We start from the raw sequence: 19,507 nt of genomic DNA, 5'->3' as shown, positions 1-19,507 counted from the left end.
CGGTATCGTTACGTCTAGGCTGTTTTGAAGTTTATTGGACATTGAAATGTCTGAAAGAAAGAAAGAAAAGTATTATTTTTGGGACTTTTTGGAACTTTATTTTGAACAATGGCCGATTCAAATGAATCTCAGACCGAGACACCTGTCGAGAACATGGAGGACGAAGTGACGCGTGTGCGCAAGGCAAGGACAAATGTCTCACATAACGAGGAGACTCAAATGATTTAATGGCAGACAAAGAATTCCTTGAAGAAGTGAAGCTAAATAGGACGAGGTTTAATGAGTTTTTGAATCTGCCATTGTTCTAAATAAAGTGTAACCCGTGCCACGGCAGCAAAGTCTGACCCGTGGTGTCTCTCAGCATGCTGACGTCACTGCTGATGTGTGACAGCCGGCTAACGAGGCGTTGCCCCGGGAACAGGAGCGCGTGCGGCTCGCCTGTGTCTCTGACAGGTGCGCTCACTTTGGCTGCTTAAAATTGCACTATGACTTAGGCTGCGCTCCACTGTCTCCAACAAACGCTCGCTGTTCAGAAAGTAGAGGCGACCTCTGGGCTCAGAGGCAATTTGTAAGAAAAATGTGCGGCAGAGCTCAATGAGCGTGACTTTGTGTGAAAGAGGACACGTTTTCCTACATTTTAAGGGATCATTTCTTTCTGGCAGTTAAACTGTATGAAAGTTATAGTTTGAATAGTTGTTTGAAAAGCTAAACAGGTTGAAATTTATCAGCACGCGATTTGGCATCAGACTGAAGTGGGCGATGAGCTGTGGGTGAAGGTGGGACCCGCACACTGAAAGTGTAGCTACGGCTCACGCATAGATTAATGCTGCGCCAGTGAATTTTTGATCCTTGGCGGCGCTTGTGTGTGAGGGACAAGCACGAGGAAGGAAAAAACAAACCGAGCATAAGGAGAGAGCCCAGCCATGTGAGCGGTGAGATGCAAAGCACAGAGGAAATTCTAAAGAAAAAAAGAATCGAGGATAAAGTGTGCGAGAGGGAGTGCTGCATGGTGTATATCGCTGACATTGACGGGGCTGGATAATGGTAGCTTACTGTGGAAACTCCGGTGAGTGATATCAATGATATGTGAAGCTAATGGCTAGCAAGATCGTTTGCTAGCGTATTTAAAAAATAAAGTATTAAAAAAAAAAAAAAAATGTTGCTTTATTTTTGTATCTTTTAAAGCAAAGAGAGGAAAAAAAGAAAAGGTTCGTTTGCTAGCAAGAATGTTTGCTAGCAAGAATGTTTGCTAGCAAGATCGTTTGCTAGCAAGAATGTTTGCTAGCAAGATCGTTTGCTAGCAAGATCGTTTGCTAGCAAGATCGTTTGCTAGCAAGAATGTTTGCTAGCAAGATCGTCGGCAAGCGTTTAATTCATGATGTTATTTAGTAAAATGTATGCATTATTTCATATTGAAATTGTTGTTAAAATTGATTACATGTTAAAAGATGTTACTGTGTTACCTAGAGAATGCTCTAATTTTACAAGTTTACAGTTTGTGGACGTAAAGTTAAATCTGCCCTGAAGAAGAAGTTCCAGTGTGTGTTTGAGGGGATTCCTAAAGCAGGAAAGCCAACCCTTCTGAATCAGATCTACACAGAGCTCTACATCACAGAGGGAGGGACCGGAGAGGTCAATGATGAACATGAGGTCAGACAGATTGAAGCAGCATCCAGGAAAGCAGGCAGAGCAGAAACATCCATCAGACAAGAAGACATCTTTAAAGGCCCACCTGGAAGAGATGAACCAATCAGAACAGTGATGACAAAGGGAGTGGCTGGCATTGGGAAAACAGTCTTAACACAGAAGTTCACTCTGGACTGGGCTGAAGGCAAAGCCAACCAGGACATCCACTTCATGTTTCCATTCACTTTCAGAGAGCTGAATGTGCTGAAAGAGAGAAAGTTCAGCTTGGTGGAACTTGTTCATCACTTCTTTACTGAGACCAAAGCAGCAGGAATCTGCAGCTTTGAACAGTTCCAGGTTGTGTTCATCTTTGACGGTCTGGATGAGTGTCGACTTCCTCTGGACTTCCACAGCAAGGAGCCCCTGGCTGATGCTACAGAGCCCACCTCAGTGGATGTGCTGCTGACAAACCTCATCAGGGGGGAGCTGCTTCCCTCTGCTCGCCTCTGGATAACCACACGACCCGCAGCAGCCAATCAGATCCCTGCTGGCTGCGTTGGCATGGTGACAGAGGTCAGAGGGTTCACTGACCCACAGAAGGAGGAGTACTTCAGGAAGAGGTTCAGAGATTCAGAGCAGGCCAGCAGGATCATCTCCCACATCCAGACATCCCGAAGCCTCCACATCATGTGCCACATCCCGGTCTTCTGCTGGATCACTGCTACAGTTCTGGAGGATGTGTTGGACACCAGAGAGGGAGCAGAGCTGCCCAGCACCCTGACTGAGATGTACATCCACTTCCTGGTGGTTCAGGCCAAAGTGAAGAAGCTCAAGTACGATGTAAGAAGTGAGACAGATCCACACTGGAGTCCAGAGAGCAGGGAGATGATTGAGTCTCTGGGAAAACTGGCTTTTGAGCAGCTGCAGAAAGGAAACCTGATCTTCTATGAATCAGACCTGACAGAGTGTGGCATCGATATCTCAGCAGCCTCAGTGTACTCAGGAGTGTTCACACAGATCTTTAGAGAGGAGAGAGGGCTGTACCAGGAGAAGGTGTTCTGCTTCATCCATCTGAGTGTTCAGGAGTTTCTGGCTGCTCTTCATGTGCATCTGACCTTCATCAACTCTGGACTCAACCTGATGGGAGAACAAAAAACATCCTGGCTCTCTGAAACAAAAGAAGATGAATCAGCAGAGACTGACGTCTACATGAGTGCTGTTGACAAAGCATTACAGACTTCAGATGGACACCTGGACCTGTTCGTCCGCTTCCTCCTGGGTCTTTCAATGCAGGGCAATCAAAAGCTTCTACGTGGCCTGTTAAGACAGACAGAATGTAGTTTCCAGACCAATCAGGAAACAGTTGATTACATCAAGGAGAAGATCAGCGAGAATCTGTCTGCAGAGAGAAGCATCAATCTGTTCCACTGTCTGAATGAACTGAATGATCGTTCTCTGGTGGAGGAGATCCAACAGGCCCTGAGTTCAGGAAGTCTCTCCACAGATAAACTGTCTCCTGCTCAGTGGTCAGCTCTGGTCTTCATCTTGCTGTCATCAGGACAACATCTGGATGAGTTTGACCTGAAGAAATACTCTCCTTCAGAGGAGGCTCTTCTGAGGCTGCTGCCTATTATCAAAGCATCAAAGAGAGCTCTGTAAGTACATTGTTGGATTTCTTCATTATTATATAAGGACTTCATAATTTTTTCAAGAGAAAAAAAGCAGGAAGTAGTAGTTTAGTATATTTTCTTTTTCTTCCAGTCTGAGTTTCTGTAACCTCTCAGAGAGAAGCTGTGCAGCTCTGTCCTCAGCCCTCAGCTCCCAGGCTTCAAGTCTGAAGGAACTGGACCTGAGTCACAACAGCCTGAAGGATTCAGGAGTGAAGCAGCTGTCTGATGGACTGAAGAGTCCTTCTTGTTCACTGGAAACTCTCAGGTCAGAGTAATTAAGTTTCTTAAATATGATAAAAAGACAAAAACGGCCATTATTTTATATAGAAAAAAACATCAAAGCTTTGACATAGTATAATGGGAATTTCTATATCTTCATTCAGTCTTGTTGTAATTCAAGTCAACTACCACATCATCAAACTAAGTGAGATTACATCATTGCCCAAACTAACAACTCTCCACCGTCATATAGATGCTTATCCTTTTGTATCACATAACAAATTTCAACCCCTTTTATATTTGACCCATAATTAAAATGCAGTTTGTTTTAGGTTGTGATCTGGTGGACAGGGTATGTGGCATAAGCATTGGTTTGGTCTATTTATCCTAATGGCTCTATTGTCTGGGGTTAAATGCTCCTGACAGGGTCTTCCACTTGAAATAGGCTTGGGTTATCCACGGAAACATTATCTCTTAGACCCCCTAGTGACCCGGGTGATAAGGGCATTGTCATGAGTAAATCCAGAACAGAGAAACAGGGACCCACTGGTCCTATTGGTAGAGCATCTTTTGGCTAGGTTGACTGCAGAGTCTGCTCAGGCCCAGCCTTACATAGGAATTTCCGAGGGTGTTTTAGGTCCACTACCCACAATATACAGAAAATGAGTCTGTTGCAAATTCTCTAGGACTGCAGGTGGAGGTGGTAATGCTACTGGATCAGATTTTGGACTTCCTACGTCCTATGTGCCCAAAATAGTGATGTCAAAGGCCATGAGGGCTCACCACTCTTAAGGTCCAGAGACCAGGTTTGATGCAATCCCTCTAAGGTTGCAGGTAACGTTCCAGCAGAGTTAACAAAAGAGGTGTATGTATGTGCAACAACCACTTATCATCCCTATTGCGGCTAACCGTCCAAACCAATTTTACTCAGCTGTCATGGTAGGCTAAACACGGGAGATAATTGATGGCGCGCACTAAGATGTAACTTCTTGGTCTCTTGTTTCTTTTTTTTCCATGTCATAACGTAGCATAATGCATCAAATATTATTCAGCGTATGCAAGGAACCAAAAAACATACATAGAAGACTTGTAATATGAGTTACTTACATTACATTACATTACGGTCATTCTGCAGACGCTTTTATCCAAAGCGACTTACAATAAATGTGTTCCACATGGGTAGGCAAAAGAACACAAGAAATCACAAGTGCATTTCCTTCCAAAACCAAACAGCTAAGAGCTTGAGAAGTGCTAGAGTAAGTGCAGTAAGTTAGGTACCTAGACAAATGGGAAAAAGACAATTTAGGAAACAAATAGGTGCGTAGGAAGCTGGAACGAAACAGGAGATGTCCTAAGAGCATCTAAGATGCTGCAGACAGGTCCAGGAGAATCAGGACAGAGGAGAGAGAGTTAGCTCCAGCAGTTTGGAGTGACTCAGTTACTGCTAGGAGGGCCGTCTCAGGTGAGGGGCCCACCTTGAACCCGGACTGGTAGGGATCCAAGAGGTTGTTCTGGTGGAGGTAAGAGTTTTGGACAGAAAGGGTAGAAGGGATGTCGGTTATTCGTCCGGTCTGTAATTCTTGATCTCTGAAGGGTCATGAGCTGGTTTCTTTAGAGGTGTGACTCTGGCAGTCTTGAAAGCAGAAGGAAAAGAGCCTGATGTCAAAGACGTGTTAATGAGGTGGGTCAGGTAAGGAAGAAGATCAGGGGCAGCAGAATGAAGGAGAGGGGAAGGGACTGGGTCTCTATGAAGCATATTTAATAGCTGTTTGCGGTCAACAAAACATTTCACCCCCGAGCTCACCCCACTACTACATCCTCCAAGTCAGGTCTTGCGCACAGGTAAGTACAACTATTTGTAACCACAGAACACACACCCAGAGTGACACACCCATCACCAAAGCACCAACCAGGCGTGCACACCACAGCCACACCCACACATGGCCCCTACAATTCCACTGTTTTAACAACTTGGTCCAGTTCAACGCTGGACTGAAGAAACTGAGCGACAAAGAGGGATCAGTTCCAACTCTCAGAGTTGAAAGAGCAGGGAAATGGAAGCATCTGAGAAATAATTCCTCCTGGTTTATTTATTGAGTTATTTTCTTCTTTAGCAGCAGCTAAAGCTAACAGCTTAGCTAATGAAGGTGATGTACACCAGCTTCTAAGGAGTTATTGCTGCTCCTTTAGCAGCAGCTAACGCTAACAGCTTAGCTAATGAAGATGACATACAGCAACTTCTAAGGAGTTATTGCTGTTACTTTCTGAAAGATGAACATTATTGTTCCCACATTACTTTGTTAGCTGAAGCTTTCTAGCTGAACAGTTCCGTTCTGTAACTCATCAACCTGCACCTGTGTGGATAAGGTGTGTTTCCAATACAACACCGGTCCCCTCCTCGCTCTCGGTGTGCTAACGCTACATTATCGGCATGTTTCTGATAAAGATGGAGGTCTCCCAGTACAACTGTTTAATGAGGTTAATATATCCAAAATGTTTAAACGCAGTAATTAATGGTACACATGCATTACTACGAGTTACGCTGCGTACATCTCCGGCTTGATCCATCACTGTTGATGAGAAAGCATTGTTTGCTAGCATCTGCTGCTAGCGGAGGTCCAAAAATTCCTAAAGGAAATCCTTCTCCATGGCCTTGCCAAATTTCTCTCACACCCATGTTTTAGTTTCTGTAGCCACCGATGCTGTGGCCTTTCCGTACCAGTCAGCTGTTTTAGGTAAGCCCTGGGATGACCGTGCCCTAGAAGCCTCCTACTTTAGCTTTAAGGTTTCCCTCAACTGTTGCCCGTCAGCGCGTCCTCTCTCAGTACATGTAAAAAAAAATAGATAAATAGAATTAAAAAAAAATCCTAAAGGTGTGAGTTGAAGATCTTCCAGACAGGGGCTTCCACCAGACTTTCCCAGTTCACCCTCACTGCTTATTCGGGTTTACCAGGCAGTCTTCCCTGCCACCGGATCCAACTCACTATTAGATGGTGATCAGGTGAGATTTTCACCCCTGTGTTTAAGACAAACACCAGCAGGTCTAATGATACGACTATGAAATTGACATTTGACCTAAGATGCCCTTGTAGTAAGAACACTTATGGACCACCTTATGCTTGAACATGGTGTTTGTTATGGCCAATCCATGACTTGTGTAGAAGTACAAGAACAAAACAGCTCTCGGGTTCAGATCAAGAACCATACCCCTCCAGTTCATTTCACCACTGCCCATATTGGTATTGAAGTCTCCCAGAGAAACAGTGGAATCCCCATTTGGTACCACCTCCAGGACTCCACCCAGGGACTTTAAGAAGGTGGGGTTCTCTGAAAAGGTCTTTATTTTTCGCTATTTGTCTGGCTCCTCCCTAAAACCAATTTGCCTAGGGAGACTATACAAGGCTCACGCCCCTGACAAAACAGCTCTCGGGATCCACCATCATAAGGTGGTGCTTCCTCAGAGGCGTCATCCAAACCAAATTTAATTTTTAATGCTAATCTGGAAAAGTATTATGATTCAGAGTGAGGGCTGTGTTTATATGGTCAGCATTAAGTCAGTGTTAGTGTTGAACTTCACCAGTGCTGCACTTTGTTTCTGCTCCTGTTCATGGTTTTCACTGGCAGAATTCTTTGGCATAGCCATGGTAAGGGAAGCATCGGACATTAAAGCTGCAGTCTGCAGGATTTGTTGTTGTCATACGTAAAGTCCTAATTTTTGGCATTTTAAGAGTTTACATGATCTATCAGAACGCTTGAAGTTGAAAACGGTGACCTCCGTAGTCGCAAAATGCAAGAAATGCTTATTTTTTAACCGAAAAATAAAAAGTTATTCAACTTCCTGTCCCGCCCCATCAAAACACATGAGAACTCGTGCACGTCTACGTGCACGCCAGATGCTCGTACACGACTCCTCATTCATCAACTCACCTGTCATTTGCGATCATGGAAGACACAGTAAGTAGACTAGCCCGTAATGAAGTTCAATAGTCCAGATAAATAAGCGTGGGGACGAGCCTACCTTGTATCGCGCGTGCACAATCGGTGATTGACAGGCAGCAGAGCCCAGCTCGTAACCTGATTGGTTACCTTTTACCGGTCCGGTCTGCAATTTTGTAAACAAGCCTGCTGGCTTTGGAGGGACCTAGCGGGACATATAGGGGACCTAGAGAACTCTTTTTTTTTTGTATTGGGGTATTTAATGTACTACTTTCAGAATCCCCGGACAGTTCCAGGCATTATGCTTGAAAAAGAGTTGCAGACTGCAGCTTTAAGATCAGGTGGTTACATAACCTCTTCTTGCAAATCATGTTTTTTTGCACCATAGCAGAAACACCACTGATACTCGGAATGCTAATCAGCCTTACCAAGATGAGAGAACTGATTGATTTATTTTTCTCAGGTGGACTATTTGTAGTATTTCAGGGTCCCGTTTAGAAGTAATGGAACAACATAGGTTTTTCTTAGCCTCGAAACTGTACAAAGAGAGTTGGTGTACAAAGAGAGAAGAAAAAGCTGAGCCGTAAAGCAAAGGTTTTGATTAATCACCGGTTCTACATTTGCACATTCGCTTGGCTATTGAATAAGGGTATTGACACCAAGAGCAAGACTGCTAATTATATAGATTGAAATAACTGTTGTCAGCAGGTTGACGGATCTTACTTGAAATTGGGTGTGAGGTTCAGAAATTCTAGAGTGTTTCTACTTTCCCTGCTGCTTCTCCATATTAGAGACATGCTAGTTGACCTGACAAAGGTGCCTTCTGGGCACTTTGCTTTAGAGGTCTACCAGGCACAGTCAGGTGGGTGGAGGCTCTGCCGATGACTTAAGACTCAGAAGGATTATATCTTCCAGCTGAAGCAGCAGGGGATTCCTCAGGTGGACATCTAGGAATTTACTCCAAGAACTTGAGAGGTTTTGAGAATGAATTGTTTGGTGAGTTTATACTCATGTTGAGAGTCAACAACATTTTTATTGTAAATTGTGTCTTATTTGATTGTTACCTTTACAGGCTGAATGACTGTAAGCTCTCAGAGAGAAGCTGTGAAGCTCTGTCCTCAGTTCTGAGTTCTAAGTCCTCGAGTCTGATTCAGCTGGACCTCACTAACAATGACCTGCAGGATTCAGGAGCGACGCTTCTGTCTACAGGACTCGAGAGTCCTTGTTGTAAACTGAAAACTCTAAGGTCAGTATTGATCCAACGTTTTAGCCTTTAAGCTAATTTACTAAGCAGTTTACAATTCCTCTGAGAATATTTTACAATCTATTTTTTCTTGATTTTTCTCAACTTTTATCATGGGGATATGACATATTAGAGACCAGAAGTGGTTTCACACCAGATTTATTTTTTTACAGCCTGTCAGGCTGTCTGATCACAGAGGAAGGCTGTGCTTCTCTGGCTGAAGCTGTGACCTCCAACCCCAAATCCCATCTGAGAGAGCTGGACCTGAGCTACAACCATCCAGGAGACTCAGGAGTGAAGCTGCTCACTGATCGGCTGGAAGATCCAAACTGCAAACTGGAAACTCTCAGGTTTGTCTGATAGAGGAGGAAGAGCTGGAAGCATTTACTTTGTTTGTTTCTCTGCTGTAATCTTTTTTCAGTGTGGCGCACCGCTTTAACCAATGAAACCGTTATCACACAGCTAATCCCACAGATCCAGCCTTCTCTTTGTAAGCACACAGTGATGCTGCACTGAGCCACCTCTCTTTGCTCTGTGGCATTACCAAAGTGCTAGCTTTGCACGGAGGTCTTTTTTGTGCCGATATTATGCAGCTGCTGTATAAAACGGGGGATGTGCTGGCATTTGACAATGTAAAAAAAGAATGGAAAGTGCTTGATTAACTCTGAAAAAATGTGATCTCATAAAATTCTTGGTTTGCATTTAGACATTGATGAATTGTTGGCATTTTAATTGCCAAATTTAGTAACAGTACAATTGATTTATTTAGTATTTAACTCGTTATTATCGCGTTAACTCTTTATTAAAAGGTGGTCTTTATTAAAAGACCACCTGGAGGCACTGGAGAGTGCTCCTGCAGGAGACTCCCTCGTCCTGCTGGGGGACTTCAATGCTCACGTGGGCAATGACAGTGAGACCTGGAAGGGCGTGATTGGGAGGAACGGCCCCCCCGATCTGAATCAGAGGGGTGTTTTGTTATTGGACTTCTGTGCTCGTCACGGACTGTCCATAACGAACACCATGTTCAGGCATAAGGGTGTCCATATGTGCACTTGGCACCAGGACACCCTGGGCCGCAGCTCGATGATCGACCTTGTGGTTGTATCGTCGGACTTGCGGCCGTCTGTCCTGAACACTCGGGTGAAGAGAGGGGCGGAGCTGTCAACTGATCACCACCTGATGGTGAGTTGGCTCCACTGGTGGGGGAGGAAGCCGGTCAGACCTGGCAGGCCCAAACGTATGGTGAGGGTCTGTTGGGAATGTCTCCCCTGTCAGGAGGAGTTTCAACTCCCACCTCCAGCACAGTTTCAACCATGTCCCGTGGGAGGTGGGGGACATTGAGCCCGAATGGGCCATGTTCCGTGCCTCCATTGTTGAGGCGGCCTCACAGGCTTTTATTTTGTAAAAGTCTGCTGCTCACAGGCTTTTATTTTGTAAAAGTCTGTTGCTCACAGGCTTTTATTTTGTAAAAGTCTGTTGCTCACAGGCTTTTATTCTGTAAAAGTCTGCTGCTCACAGGCTTTTATTTTGTAAAAGTCTGCTGCTGTCTGCTGTGGAACAGGAAAAGAAAGTAATCGGTGGATCCACCAAACATGGAGAAGGGTACGGAACTTTTACTCGGCCATTTTCATTTTAAAGTTCTTCCAGACGGCGGAGTCGACAGAACCAAAGTCATCTGTAAACACTGCCAAGTTGAATTGTCTTCTCAGCGTAGTAGTTCCAGTCTAAAATATCACTTAAAGGCAAAACACACAACTGATAGCAGCAAGTCATTCAAGGAAACAGACAGTGGAGCGAGGCTTCTACATAAAAACTACAGAAAGATGCTGATGTTAAAAATGGATTTGCGCATCAAATGTTATGGCACTTTCATTCATATGGCAGCACATTTAAAATAAATAAATTAGATGAAATATTTTAATCGTTACCCAGCCCTAGTATTTACTCTTACAGAGTTTGTTCATCATGCATTTTAACCGAGAGTCAACATAAACCTTTTGCCTTTTGTCACAGTCATCTCTGCTCCAGGAGAGACTGGATTAACAAAGAATGAAAACCACAGCTCAAAACTTTAGAGATGCTCCATTCCAGTGGATGTGTCCAGATGTTGGACTGTTCCTTTCTCAGTGTAGAACAGTGTGTGTGTGAGAGCCATGTAATGTTCATCTTTGATGCTGCTCTGACCCCCCTCCTGCTTTCAGGGTGGAGCCTGCTGGAGAACGATGGCTGACACCAGGGCTGAGGAAGTGTGAGTGTGTTCTTCATCTGATTCATGACATCCAGCCATCGCCACACTGTCACATCACTCATTGATCAAAGTGAACAGATGATGGATCAATAACTGCAGCTGGACTGTGTTTGTTCTCTCCATCAGATTCCTGCAGACTCACAATCGACACAAACACAGTGGACAGAGTCCTGAAACTGTCTGACAGCAACAGGAAGGTGACACATGTGGAGGAGGTTCAGTCATATCCTGATCATCCAGACAGGTTTCATGGCTGGTGTCCTCAGCTGCTGTGTGGAAATGTTCTGACTGGCCGCTGTCACTGGGAGGTGGAGTGGAGAGGAGGAGTTAATATATCAGTGAGTTACAGAGGAATCAGCAGGAGAGGAGGAGGCAGAGACTGTGCGTTTGGATGGAACGATCAGTCCCGGAGTCTGTTCTGCTCTGATGGCGGTTACTTTGTCAACATGAAAGCATATTTCTGAAATGTGTGCTTGATACCCTGAACTATAAGTGGATGTCTGGGCTTTGCCATCAGTGCTGTAATTCAGGACTTTACCTTTAGAAGCCTCCTAAGGTGATGTTTGTTGTGATTTATAAATATGGTGTCAAAATAAAACTGAAGTGAATTTGCCTGAATTGTGCTTTTATTTGCACCGGAAATAGTTTTATCTCCACGCTGCAGCACGTCCGAATGAATAGAAGCCAAGTGTGTGTGTGAAAATAAAAGCTCCAGTGAAGAATATGAGCAAAATGACTGAAAACAGCTTTGAGCTGTAGTTCCTGTGGGTGAGTGATGCCACGAGCTGAGCTTGTGTAGCGTTTAAAGTACGGCACGTCCCATCCACACGTGGCTGCTAAACAGGAGCGAGCATAAAGAAAGCCAAAGTGATCCGTTTTCATACTTAAGGTTTCAGTTTCATCCCATCTTTGGTTTGTGAAATGTGCATTTCTGAGTTGTGTTTCCACACTGTAAGCAGGTGGCATAGTTTAGCTTGGATCTTAATTAGACTGATTGTAATTTGAGCGGCAGGTAAGTTTGGTAAAATAAAGCCAAATATCAGCCTTTGTTGTAGAAATATGACTACTTTGCAAGGAAAGAAAAAGCAGGCGAATGAAAAGTTACTAAAGCAGGAGTTTTCCCTTGAAAAAGTCCATCTTTGGAGAATAAAACAACAGAGTTGTTAACAGAGTTTCTCTGAGTTTGGGGCTGGTTGGGTGCTTTTGAATGGATTATCCCATGTCGTTTTGTGTCTCTGCGAGAGGCCAAAAGACGGGTGATAATAATATTCTTCTCAGCACTGATGAGTTGTAATCGGGGCTCAAAATGAACACCAGCCAAATGCGGGTGAAAGTTATTTTTGGCTTGTATTAAAAAAAAACTCACTAGCCGGCTTGGCCGATGATAAGTGAGGAACTTTACCATCTATTTCGCGGGAGGCGAAATGATTATGGGCAGTCTATGCGCGGGACGCGCGAGCGCAGTTTCTATGGGAACGCATCCGCCGAGGCTGCCGCACTAGGGGAGCGGGTCCCTCTTGGTTTGGAAATACGATAGACGCCGGTGTTCAGTCGATTTCTCCTGCTTGTCGAGAATTGCTACTTTGCCCATGCGCCGAGCTGATTTTCTGAGTTTCGTTTTCACGCCCATCATGTTTTGCTACCCTGCGTCTGATTATTTTCTCTTTTGGAAGACATGCAAAGTAATAAAACACTGATCGTATTAACAAGCAGTTAGCTTAACATGCACAAATGGGGTGTCTGTCATTCAGCATTTGATTTTTGTATTTGGGACACTTCTGTCTTTATTTAGGCGACTCTGCTCCATCATGGTGAATGAATGCATTGAGCCGGGGTCGAGCATTATTTGCCAGCGTGTTATTGGTACAAATACAGACGCAAACACTAAGAAAATGTGGCGATGGTTGGGACAGCCGGCCGTGAAGAGAAAAGATATGCCTGCCAAAGGAGGGGAGGAGGAGGATGATATTTTGAAAAAATTGGAATCCGGCATGGTGACAGTTTGCGCACACGCCGGCCCCACTTTGTGTGAAAAGGGGAAAATGGAACTGATTTAGACGGATCCGAAGACAGTTCAGAGAGCTCGGACGATGTTTAAGCATCTCACAGTATCCCCCTCATAATTAGTCTCTGCACATAGTGTTTAATTTTGTGCATTATCCGCAGCACTAAAACATGGTTAGAAAGTTGTTCAATATTTCCATTTTTGTAGATTCAGGGTTGACATGAATATAAATCAGTTTTAAAGTAATTTTTTGACGTACACAAAATGTGACCCTGAATAGTATGTGAGGGTTGAGGAGTAATGAAATGTTAAAATAAGTTTTGTATGTACATAAGTTTAATGATTGTCATTCTTTTAATTGGATATACATTCCCAATTTGACTGTAAAATGAATTTAAGCTTTTATTTAAGCCTTTAATTTAAGCTTTAGTCAATATATTGAAATGAGTGGGTCTCATCTCGTCTTTTTTGCAGGGAAAAATATGTGGCTAGTGGATATTCTGATTGGCTGGTAACTTGAGAAATTTACTGGCCACATTGGCTGGTGATGAAAAAAGTAAATATAGAGCCCTGGTTGTAATGATAATAATAAATAAAGTAAAGAAAGAAGAGACGCAGGTAACTACAGAAGAGACAGAGCTTCCTGCTTTACGTAGCAGAATTAGCTCCTGATGATAGAGACTCCTCCCCCTAAGACAGAGACTCCTCCCCCTAAGATAGAGACTCCTCCCCCTGAGGCAGAGACTCCTCCCACTAAGACAGAGACTCCTCCCCCTGAGGCAGAGACTCCTCCCCCTAAGAGACTCCTCCCCCTGAGGCAGAGACTCCTCCCACTGAGGCAGAGACTCCTCCCACTGAGGCAGAGACTCCTCCCACTAAGAGACTCCTCCCCCTAAGAGACTCCTCCCCCTAAGAGACCCCTCCCCCTAAGAGACTCCTCCCCCTAAGAGACTCCTCCCCCTGAGAGACTCCTCCCCCTGAGAGACTCCTCCCCCTGAGAGACTCCTCCCCCTAAGAGACTCCTCCCCCTGAGAGACTCCTCCCCCTAAGAGACTCCTCCCCCTAAGACAGAGACTCCTCCCCCTAAGACAGAGACTCCTCCCCCTAAGATAGATACTCCTCCCCCTGAGGCAGAGGCTCCTCCCCCTAAGAGACTCCTCCCCCTAAGACAGAGACTCCTCCCCCTGAGGCAGAGACTCCTCCCACTAAGAGACTCCTCCCCCTAAGAGACTCCTCCCTCTAAAACAGAGACTCCTCCCTCTAAAACAGAGACTCCTCCAACTAAGACAGAGACTCCTCCCCCTGAGGCAGAGACTCCTCCCACTGAGGCAGAGACTCCTCCCCCTGAGAGACTCCTCCCCCTAAGAGACTCCTCCCACTGAGAGACTCCTCCCCCTGAGGCAGAGACTCCTCCCACTAAGAGACTCCTCCCCCTAAGAGACTCCTCCCCCTAAGAGACTCCTCCCCCTGAGAGACTCCTCCCCCTAAGAGACTCCTCCCCCTAAGAGACTCCTCCCCCTGAGGCAGAGACTCCTCCCACTGAGGCAGAGACTCCTCCCACTAAGAGACTCCTCCCCCTGAGGCAGAGACTCCTCCCCCTAAGAGACTCCTCCCCCTGAGGCAGAGACTCCTCCCACTGAGGCAGAGACTCCTCCCACTAAGAGAGTCCTCCCCCTAAGAGACTCCTCCCCCTAAGAGACTCCTCCCCCTGAGAGACTCCTCCCCCTAAGAGACTCCTCCCCCTGAGACAGAGACTCCTCCCCCTGAGGCAGATACTCCTCCCCCTAAGAGACTCCTCCCCCTAAGAGACTCCTCCCCCTAAGAGACTCCTCCCCCTGAGAGACTCCTCCCCCTGAGAGACTCCTCCCCCTGAGACAGAGACTCCTCCCCCTAAGAGACTCCTCCCCCTGAGACAGAGACTCCTCCCCCTGAGACAGAGACTCCTCCCCCTAAGAGACTCCTCCCCCTGAGGCAGAGACTCCTCCCCTAATGACAGAGACTCCTCCCCCTAAGAGACTCCTCCCCCTGAGAGACTCCTCCCTCTAAGAGACTCCTCCCCCTAAGACAGAGACTCCTCCCCCTGAGGCAGAGACTCCTCCCCCTGAGGCAGAGACTCCTCCCCTAATGACAGAGACTCCTCCCCCTAAGAGACTCCTCCCCCTGAGAGACTCCTCCCCTAATGACAGAGACTCCTCCCCCTAAGAGACTCCTCCCCTAATGACAGAGACTCCTCCCCCTAACAGACTCCTCCCCCTGAGACAGAGACTCCTCCCCCTAAGAGACTCCTCCCCCTAAGACAGAGACTCCTCCCCCTAAGACAGAGACTCCTCCCACTGAGAGGCTCCTCCCACTGAGAGACTCCTCCCCCTAAGACAGAGACTCCTCCCCCTGAGGCAGAGACTCCTCCCACTAAGACAGAGACTCCTCCCCCTGAGGCAGAGACTCCTCCCCCTAAGAGACTCCTCCCCCTGAGGCAGAGACTCCTCCCACTGAGGCAGAGACTCCTCCCACTAAGAGACTCCTCCCCCTAAGAGACTCCTCCCCCTAAGAGACTCCTCCCCCTGAGAGACTCCTCCCCCTAAGAGACTCCTCCCCCTGAGACAGAGACTCCTCCCCCTGAGGCAGATACTCCTCCTCCTAACAGACTCCTCCCCCTAAGACAGAGACTCCTCCCCCTAAGAGACTCCTCCCCCTAAGAGACTCCTCCCCCTAAGAGACTCCTCCCCCTGAGAGACTCCTCCCCCTAAGAGACTCCTCCCCCTAAGAGACTCCTCCCCCTAAGAGACTCCTCCCCCTAAGACAGAGACTCCTCCCCCTAAGACAGAGACTCCTCCCACTGAGAGACTCCTCCCACTGAGAGACTCCTCCCCCTGAGGCAGAGACTCCTCCCACTAAGACAGAGACTCCTCCCCCTGAGGCAGAGACTCCTCCCCCTAAGAGACTCCTCCCACTGAGGCAGAGACTCCTCCCACTGAGGCAGAGACTCCTCCCCCTGAGAGACTCCTCCCCCTAAGAGACTCCTCCCCCTAAGAGACTCCTCCCTCTAAAACAGAGACTCCTCCCCCTGAGGCAGAGACTCCTCCCCCTAAGAGACTCCTCCCTCTAAAACAGACACTCCTCCAACTAAGACAGAGACTCCTCCCCCTGAGGCAGAGACTCCTCCCACTGAGGCAGAGACTCCTCCCCCTGAGAGACTCCTCCCCCTAAGAGACTCCTCCCACTGAGAGACTCCTCCCACTGAGGAAGAGACTCCTCCCCCTAAGACAGAGACTCCTCCCCCTGAGGCAGAGACTCCTCCCCCTGAGGCAGAGACTCCTCCCACTAAGAGACTCCTCCCCCTAAGAGACTCCTCCCCCTAAGAGACTCCTCCCCCTAAGACAGAGACTCCTCCCACTGAGGCAGAGACTCCTCCCACTGAGGCAGAGACTCCTCCCACTAAGAGACTCCTCCCCCTAAGAGACTCCTCCCCCTAAGAGACTCCTCCCCCTGAGAGACTCCTCCCCCTAAGAGACTCCTCCCCCTGAGAGACTCCTCCCCCTGAGAGACCCCTCCCCCTAAGAGACTCCTCCCCCTGAGAGACTCCTCCCCCTAAGAGACTCCTCCCCCTAAGAGACTCCTCCCCCTGAGAGACTCCTCCCCCTGAGAGACTCCTCCCCCTAAGAGACTCCTCCCACTGAGAGACTCCTCCCCCTGAGGCAGAGACTCCTCCCACTAAGACAGAGACTCCTCCCCCTGAGGCAGAGACTCCTCCCCCTAAGAGACTCCTCCCACTGAGGCAGAGACTCCTCCCACTGAGGCAGAGACTCCTCCCCCTGAGAGACTCCTCCCCCTAAGAGACTCCTCCCCCTAAGAGACTCCTCCCACTGAGAGACTCCTCCCCCTGAGGCAGAGACTCCTCCCACTAAGACAGAGACTCCTCCCCCTGAGGCAGAGACTCCTCCCCCTAAGAGACTCCTCCCACTGAGGCAGAGACTCCTCCCACTGAGGCAGAGACTCCTCCCCCTGAGAGACTCCTCCCCCTAAGAGACTCCTCCCCCTAAGAGACTCCTCCCTCTAAAACAGAGACTCCTCCCCCTGAGGCAGAGACTCCTCCCCCTAAGAGACTCCTCCCTCTAAAACAGACACTCCTCCAACTAAGACAGAGACTCCTCCCCCTGAGGCAGAGACTCCTCCCACTGAGGCAGAGACTCCTCCCCCTGAGAGACTCCTCCCCCTAAGAGACTCCTCCCACTGAGAGACTCCTCCCACTGAGGAAGAGACTCCTCCCCCTAAGACAGAGACTCCTCCCCCTGAGGCAGAGACTCCTCCCCCTGAGGCAGAGACTCCTCCCACTAAGAGACCCCTCCCCCTAAGAGACTCCTCCCCCTGAGAGACCCCTCCCCCTGAGAGACTCCTCCCCCTAAGAGACTCCTCCCCCTGAGAGACCCCTCCCCCTAAGAGACTCCTCCCCCTGAGAGACTCCTCCCCCTAAGAGACTCCTCCCCCTAAGAGACTCCTCCCTCTAAAACAGACACTCCTCCAACTAAGACAGAGACTCCTCCCCCTGAGGCAGAGACTCCTCCCACTGAGGCAGAGACTCCTCCCCCTGAGAGACTCCTCCCCCTAAGAGACTCCTCCCACTGAGAGACTCCTCCCCCTGAGGCAGAGACTCCTCCCACTGAGGCAGAGACTCCTCCCACTAAAAGACTCCTCCCCCTGAGAGACTCCTCCCCCTAAGAGATTCCTCCCCCTAAGACAGAGACTCCTCCCCCTAAGACAGAGACTCCTCCCCCTAAGATAGATACTCCTCCCCCTGAGGCAGAGGCTCCTCCCCCTAAGAGACTCCTCCCCCTAAGACAGAGACTCCTCCCCCTGAGGCAGAGACTCCTCCCACTAAGAGACTCCTCCCCCTAAGAGACTCCTCCCTCTAAAACAGAGACTCCTCCCCCTGAGGCAGAGACTCCTCCCCCTGAGGCAGAGACTCCTCCCACTGAGGCAGAGACTCCTCCCCCTGAGAGACTCCTCCCCCTAAGAGACTCCTCCCCCTAAGAGACTCCTCCCCCTGAGAGACTCCTCCCCCTAAGAGACTCCTCCCCCTAAGACAGAGACTCCTCCCCCTAAGACAGAGACTCCTCCCCCTAAGATAGATACTCCTCCCCCTGAGGCAGAGGCTCCTCCCCCTAAGAGACTCCTCCCCCTAAGACAGAGACTCCTCCCCCTGAGGCAGAGACTCCTCCCACTAAGAGACTCCTCCCCCTAAGAGACTCCTCCCCCTGAGGCAGAGACTCCTCCCCCTAAGAGACTCCTCCCTCTAAAACAGACACTCCTCCAACTAAGACAGAGACTCCTCCCCCTGAGGCAGAGACTCCTCCCACTGAGGCAGAGACTCCTCCCCCTAAGAGACTCCTCCCCCTAAGAGACTCCTCCCACTGAGGAAGAGACTCCTCCCCCTAAGAGACTCCTCCCCCTGAGAGACTCCTCCCCCTAAGAGACTCCTCCCCCTAAGAGACTCCTCCCCCTGAGAGACTCCTCCCCCTGAGAGACTCCTCCCCCTGAGAGACTCCTCCCCCTGAGAGACTCCTCCCCCTAAGAGACTCCTCCCCCTGAGAGACTCCTCCCCCTAAGACAGAGACTCCTCCCCCTGAGACAGAGACTCCTCCCCCTGAGACAGAGACTCCTCCCCCTGAGACAGAGACTCCTCCCCCTAAGACAGAGACTCCTCCCACTGAGAGACTCCTCCCCCTAAGATAGAGACTCCTCCCCCTGAGGCAGAGACTCCTCCCCCTGAGGCAGAGACTCCTCCCACTGAGGCAGAGACTCCTCCCCCTGAGAGACTCCTCCCCCTAAGAGACTCCTCCCCCTGAGAGACTCCTCCCCCTAAGAGACTCCTCCCCCTAAGACAGAGACTCCTCCCCCTAAGATAGATACTCCTCCCCCTGAGGCAGAGGCTCCTCCCCCTAAGAGACTCCTCCCCCTAAGACAGAGACTCCTCCCCCTGAGGCAGAGACTCCTCCCCCTGAGGCGGAGACTCCTCCCCCTAAGAGACTCCTCCCCCTGAGGCAGAGACTCCTCCCCCTAAGAGACTCCTCCCTCTAAAACAGAGACTCCTCCCCCTGAGGCAGAGACTCCTCCCCCTGAGGCAGAGACTCCTCCCACTGAGAGACTCCTCCCACTGAGAGACACCTCCCCCTGAGATAGAGACTCCTCCCCCTGAGACAGAGACTCCTCCCCCTGAGAGACTCCTCCCCCTGAGACAGAGACTCCTCCCACTAAGAGACTCCTCCCCCTAAGACAGAGACTCCTCCCCCTGAGAGACTCCTCCCCCTGAGACAGAGACTCCTCCCCCTGAGGCAGAGACTCCTCCCACTAAGAGACTCCTCCCCCTAAGAGACTCCTCCCTCTAAAACAGAGACTCCTCCCCCTGAGGCAGAGACCCCTCCCCCTAAGAGACTACTCCCCCTGAGGCAGAGACTCCTCCCACTAAGAGACTCCTCCCCCTAAGAGACTCCTCCCCCTAAGAGACTCCTCCCACTGAGGCAGAGACTCCTCCCACTGAGGCAGAGACTCCTCCCCCTGAGAGA

General features: G+C 48.8%; 1 protein-coding gene across 1 annotated transcript; it reads left to right on the top strand.

The window, feature by feature from the left end:
• Nucleotides 1-1,676: 1,676 nt before the first annotated feature.
• On the top strand, nucleotides 1,677-11,555 carry LOC142391507 (protein NLRC3-like). The gene is made up of 6 exons (XM_075477325.1): nucleotides 1,677-3,281; nucleotides 3,388-3,561; nucleotides 8,524-8,697; nucleotides 8,868-9,044; nucleotides 10,896-10,942; nucleotides 11,069-11,555. Exons 1-6 carry the CDS (start codon nucleotides 1,762-1,764, stop codon nucleotides 11,404-11,406), a joined length of 2,430 nt encoding a protein of 809 aa, XP_075333440.1. The 5' UTR covers nucleotides 1,677-1,761; the 3' UTR covers nucleotides 11,407-11,555.
• Nucleotides 11,556-19,507: the final 7,952 nt, after the last annotated feature.

The sequence above is a fragment of the Odontesthes bonariensis genome, chromosome 11 (assembly GCF_027942865.1).
Source record: "Odontesthes bonariensis isolate fOdoBon6 chromosome 11, fOdoBon6.hap1, whole genome shotgun sequence".
NCBI classification, from domain to species: Eukaryota; Metazoa; Chordata; class Actinopteri; order Atheriniformes; family Atherinopsidae; genus Odontesthes; species Odontesthes bonariensis.
Note: the sequence above shows the minus strand (reverse complement) of the source record. Positions and strands in the feature narration are given on the sequence as shown.

Excerpts from the sequence above, each read along its gene's own strand:
- LOC142391507 (XM_075477325.1), top strand. The coding sequence starts at position 1,762 with ATGACAAAGGGAGTGGCTGGCATTGGGAAAACAGTCTTAACACAGAAG. Across the intron at positions 3,562-8,523 it reads TGTTCACTGGAAACTCTCAG|GCTGAATGACTGTAAGCTCT; the intron begins GTCAGAGTAATT and ends TTACCTTTACAG. Across the intron at positions 10,943-11,068 it reads GACACCAGGGCTGAGGAAGT|ATTCCTGCAGACTCACAATC; the intron begins GTGAGTGTGTTC and ends TCTCTCCATCAG.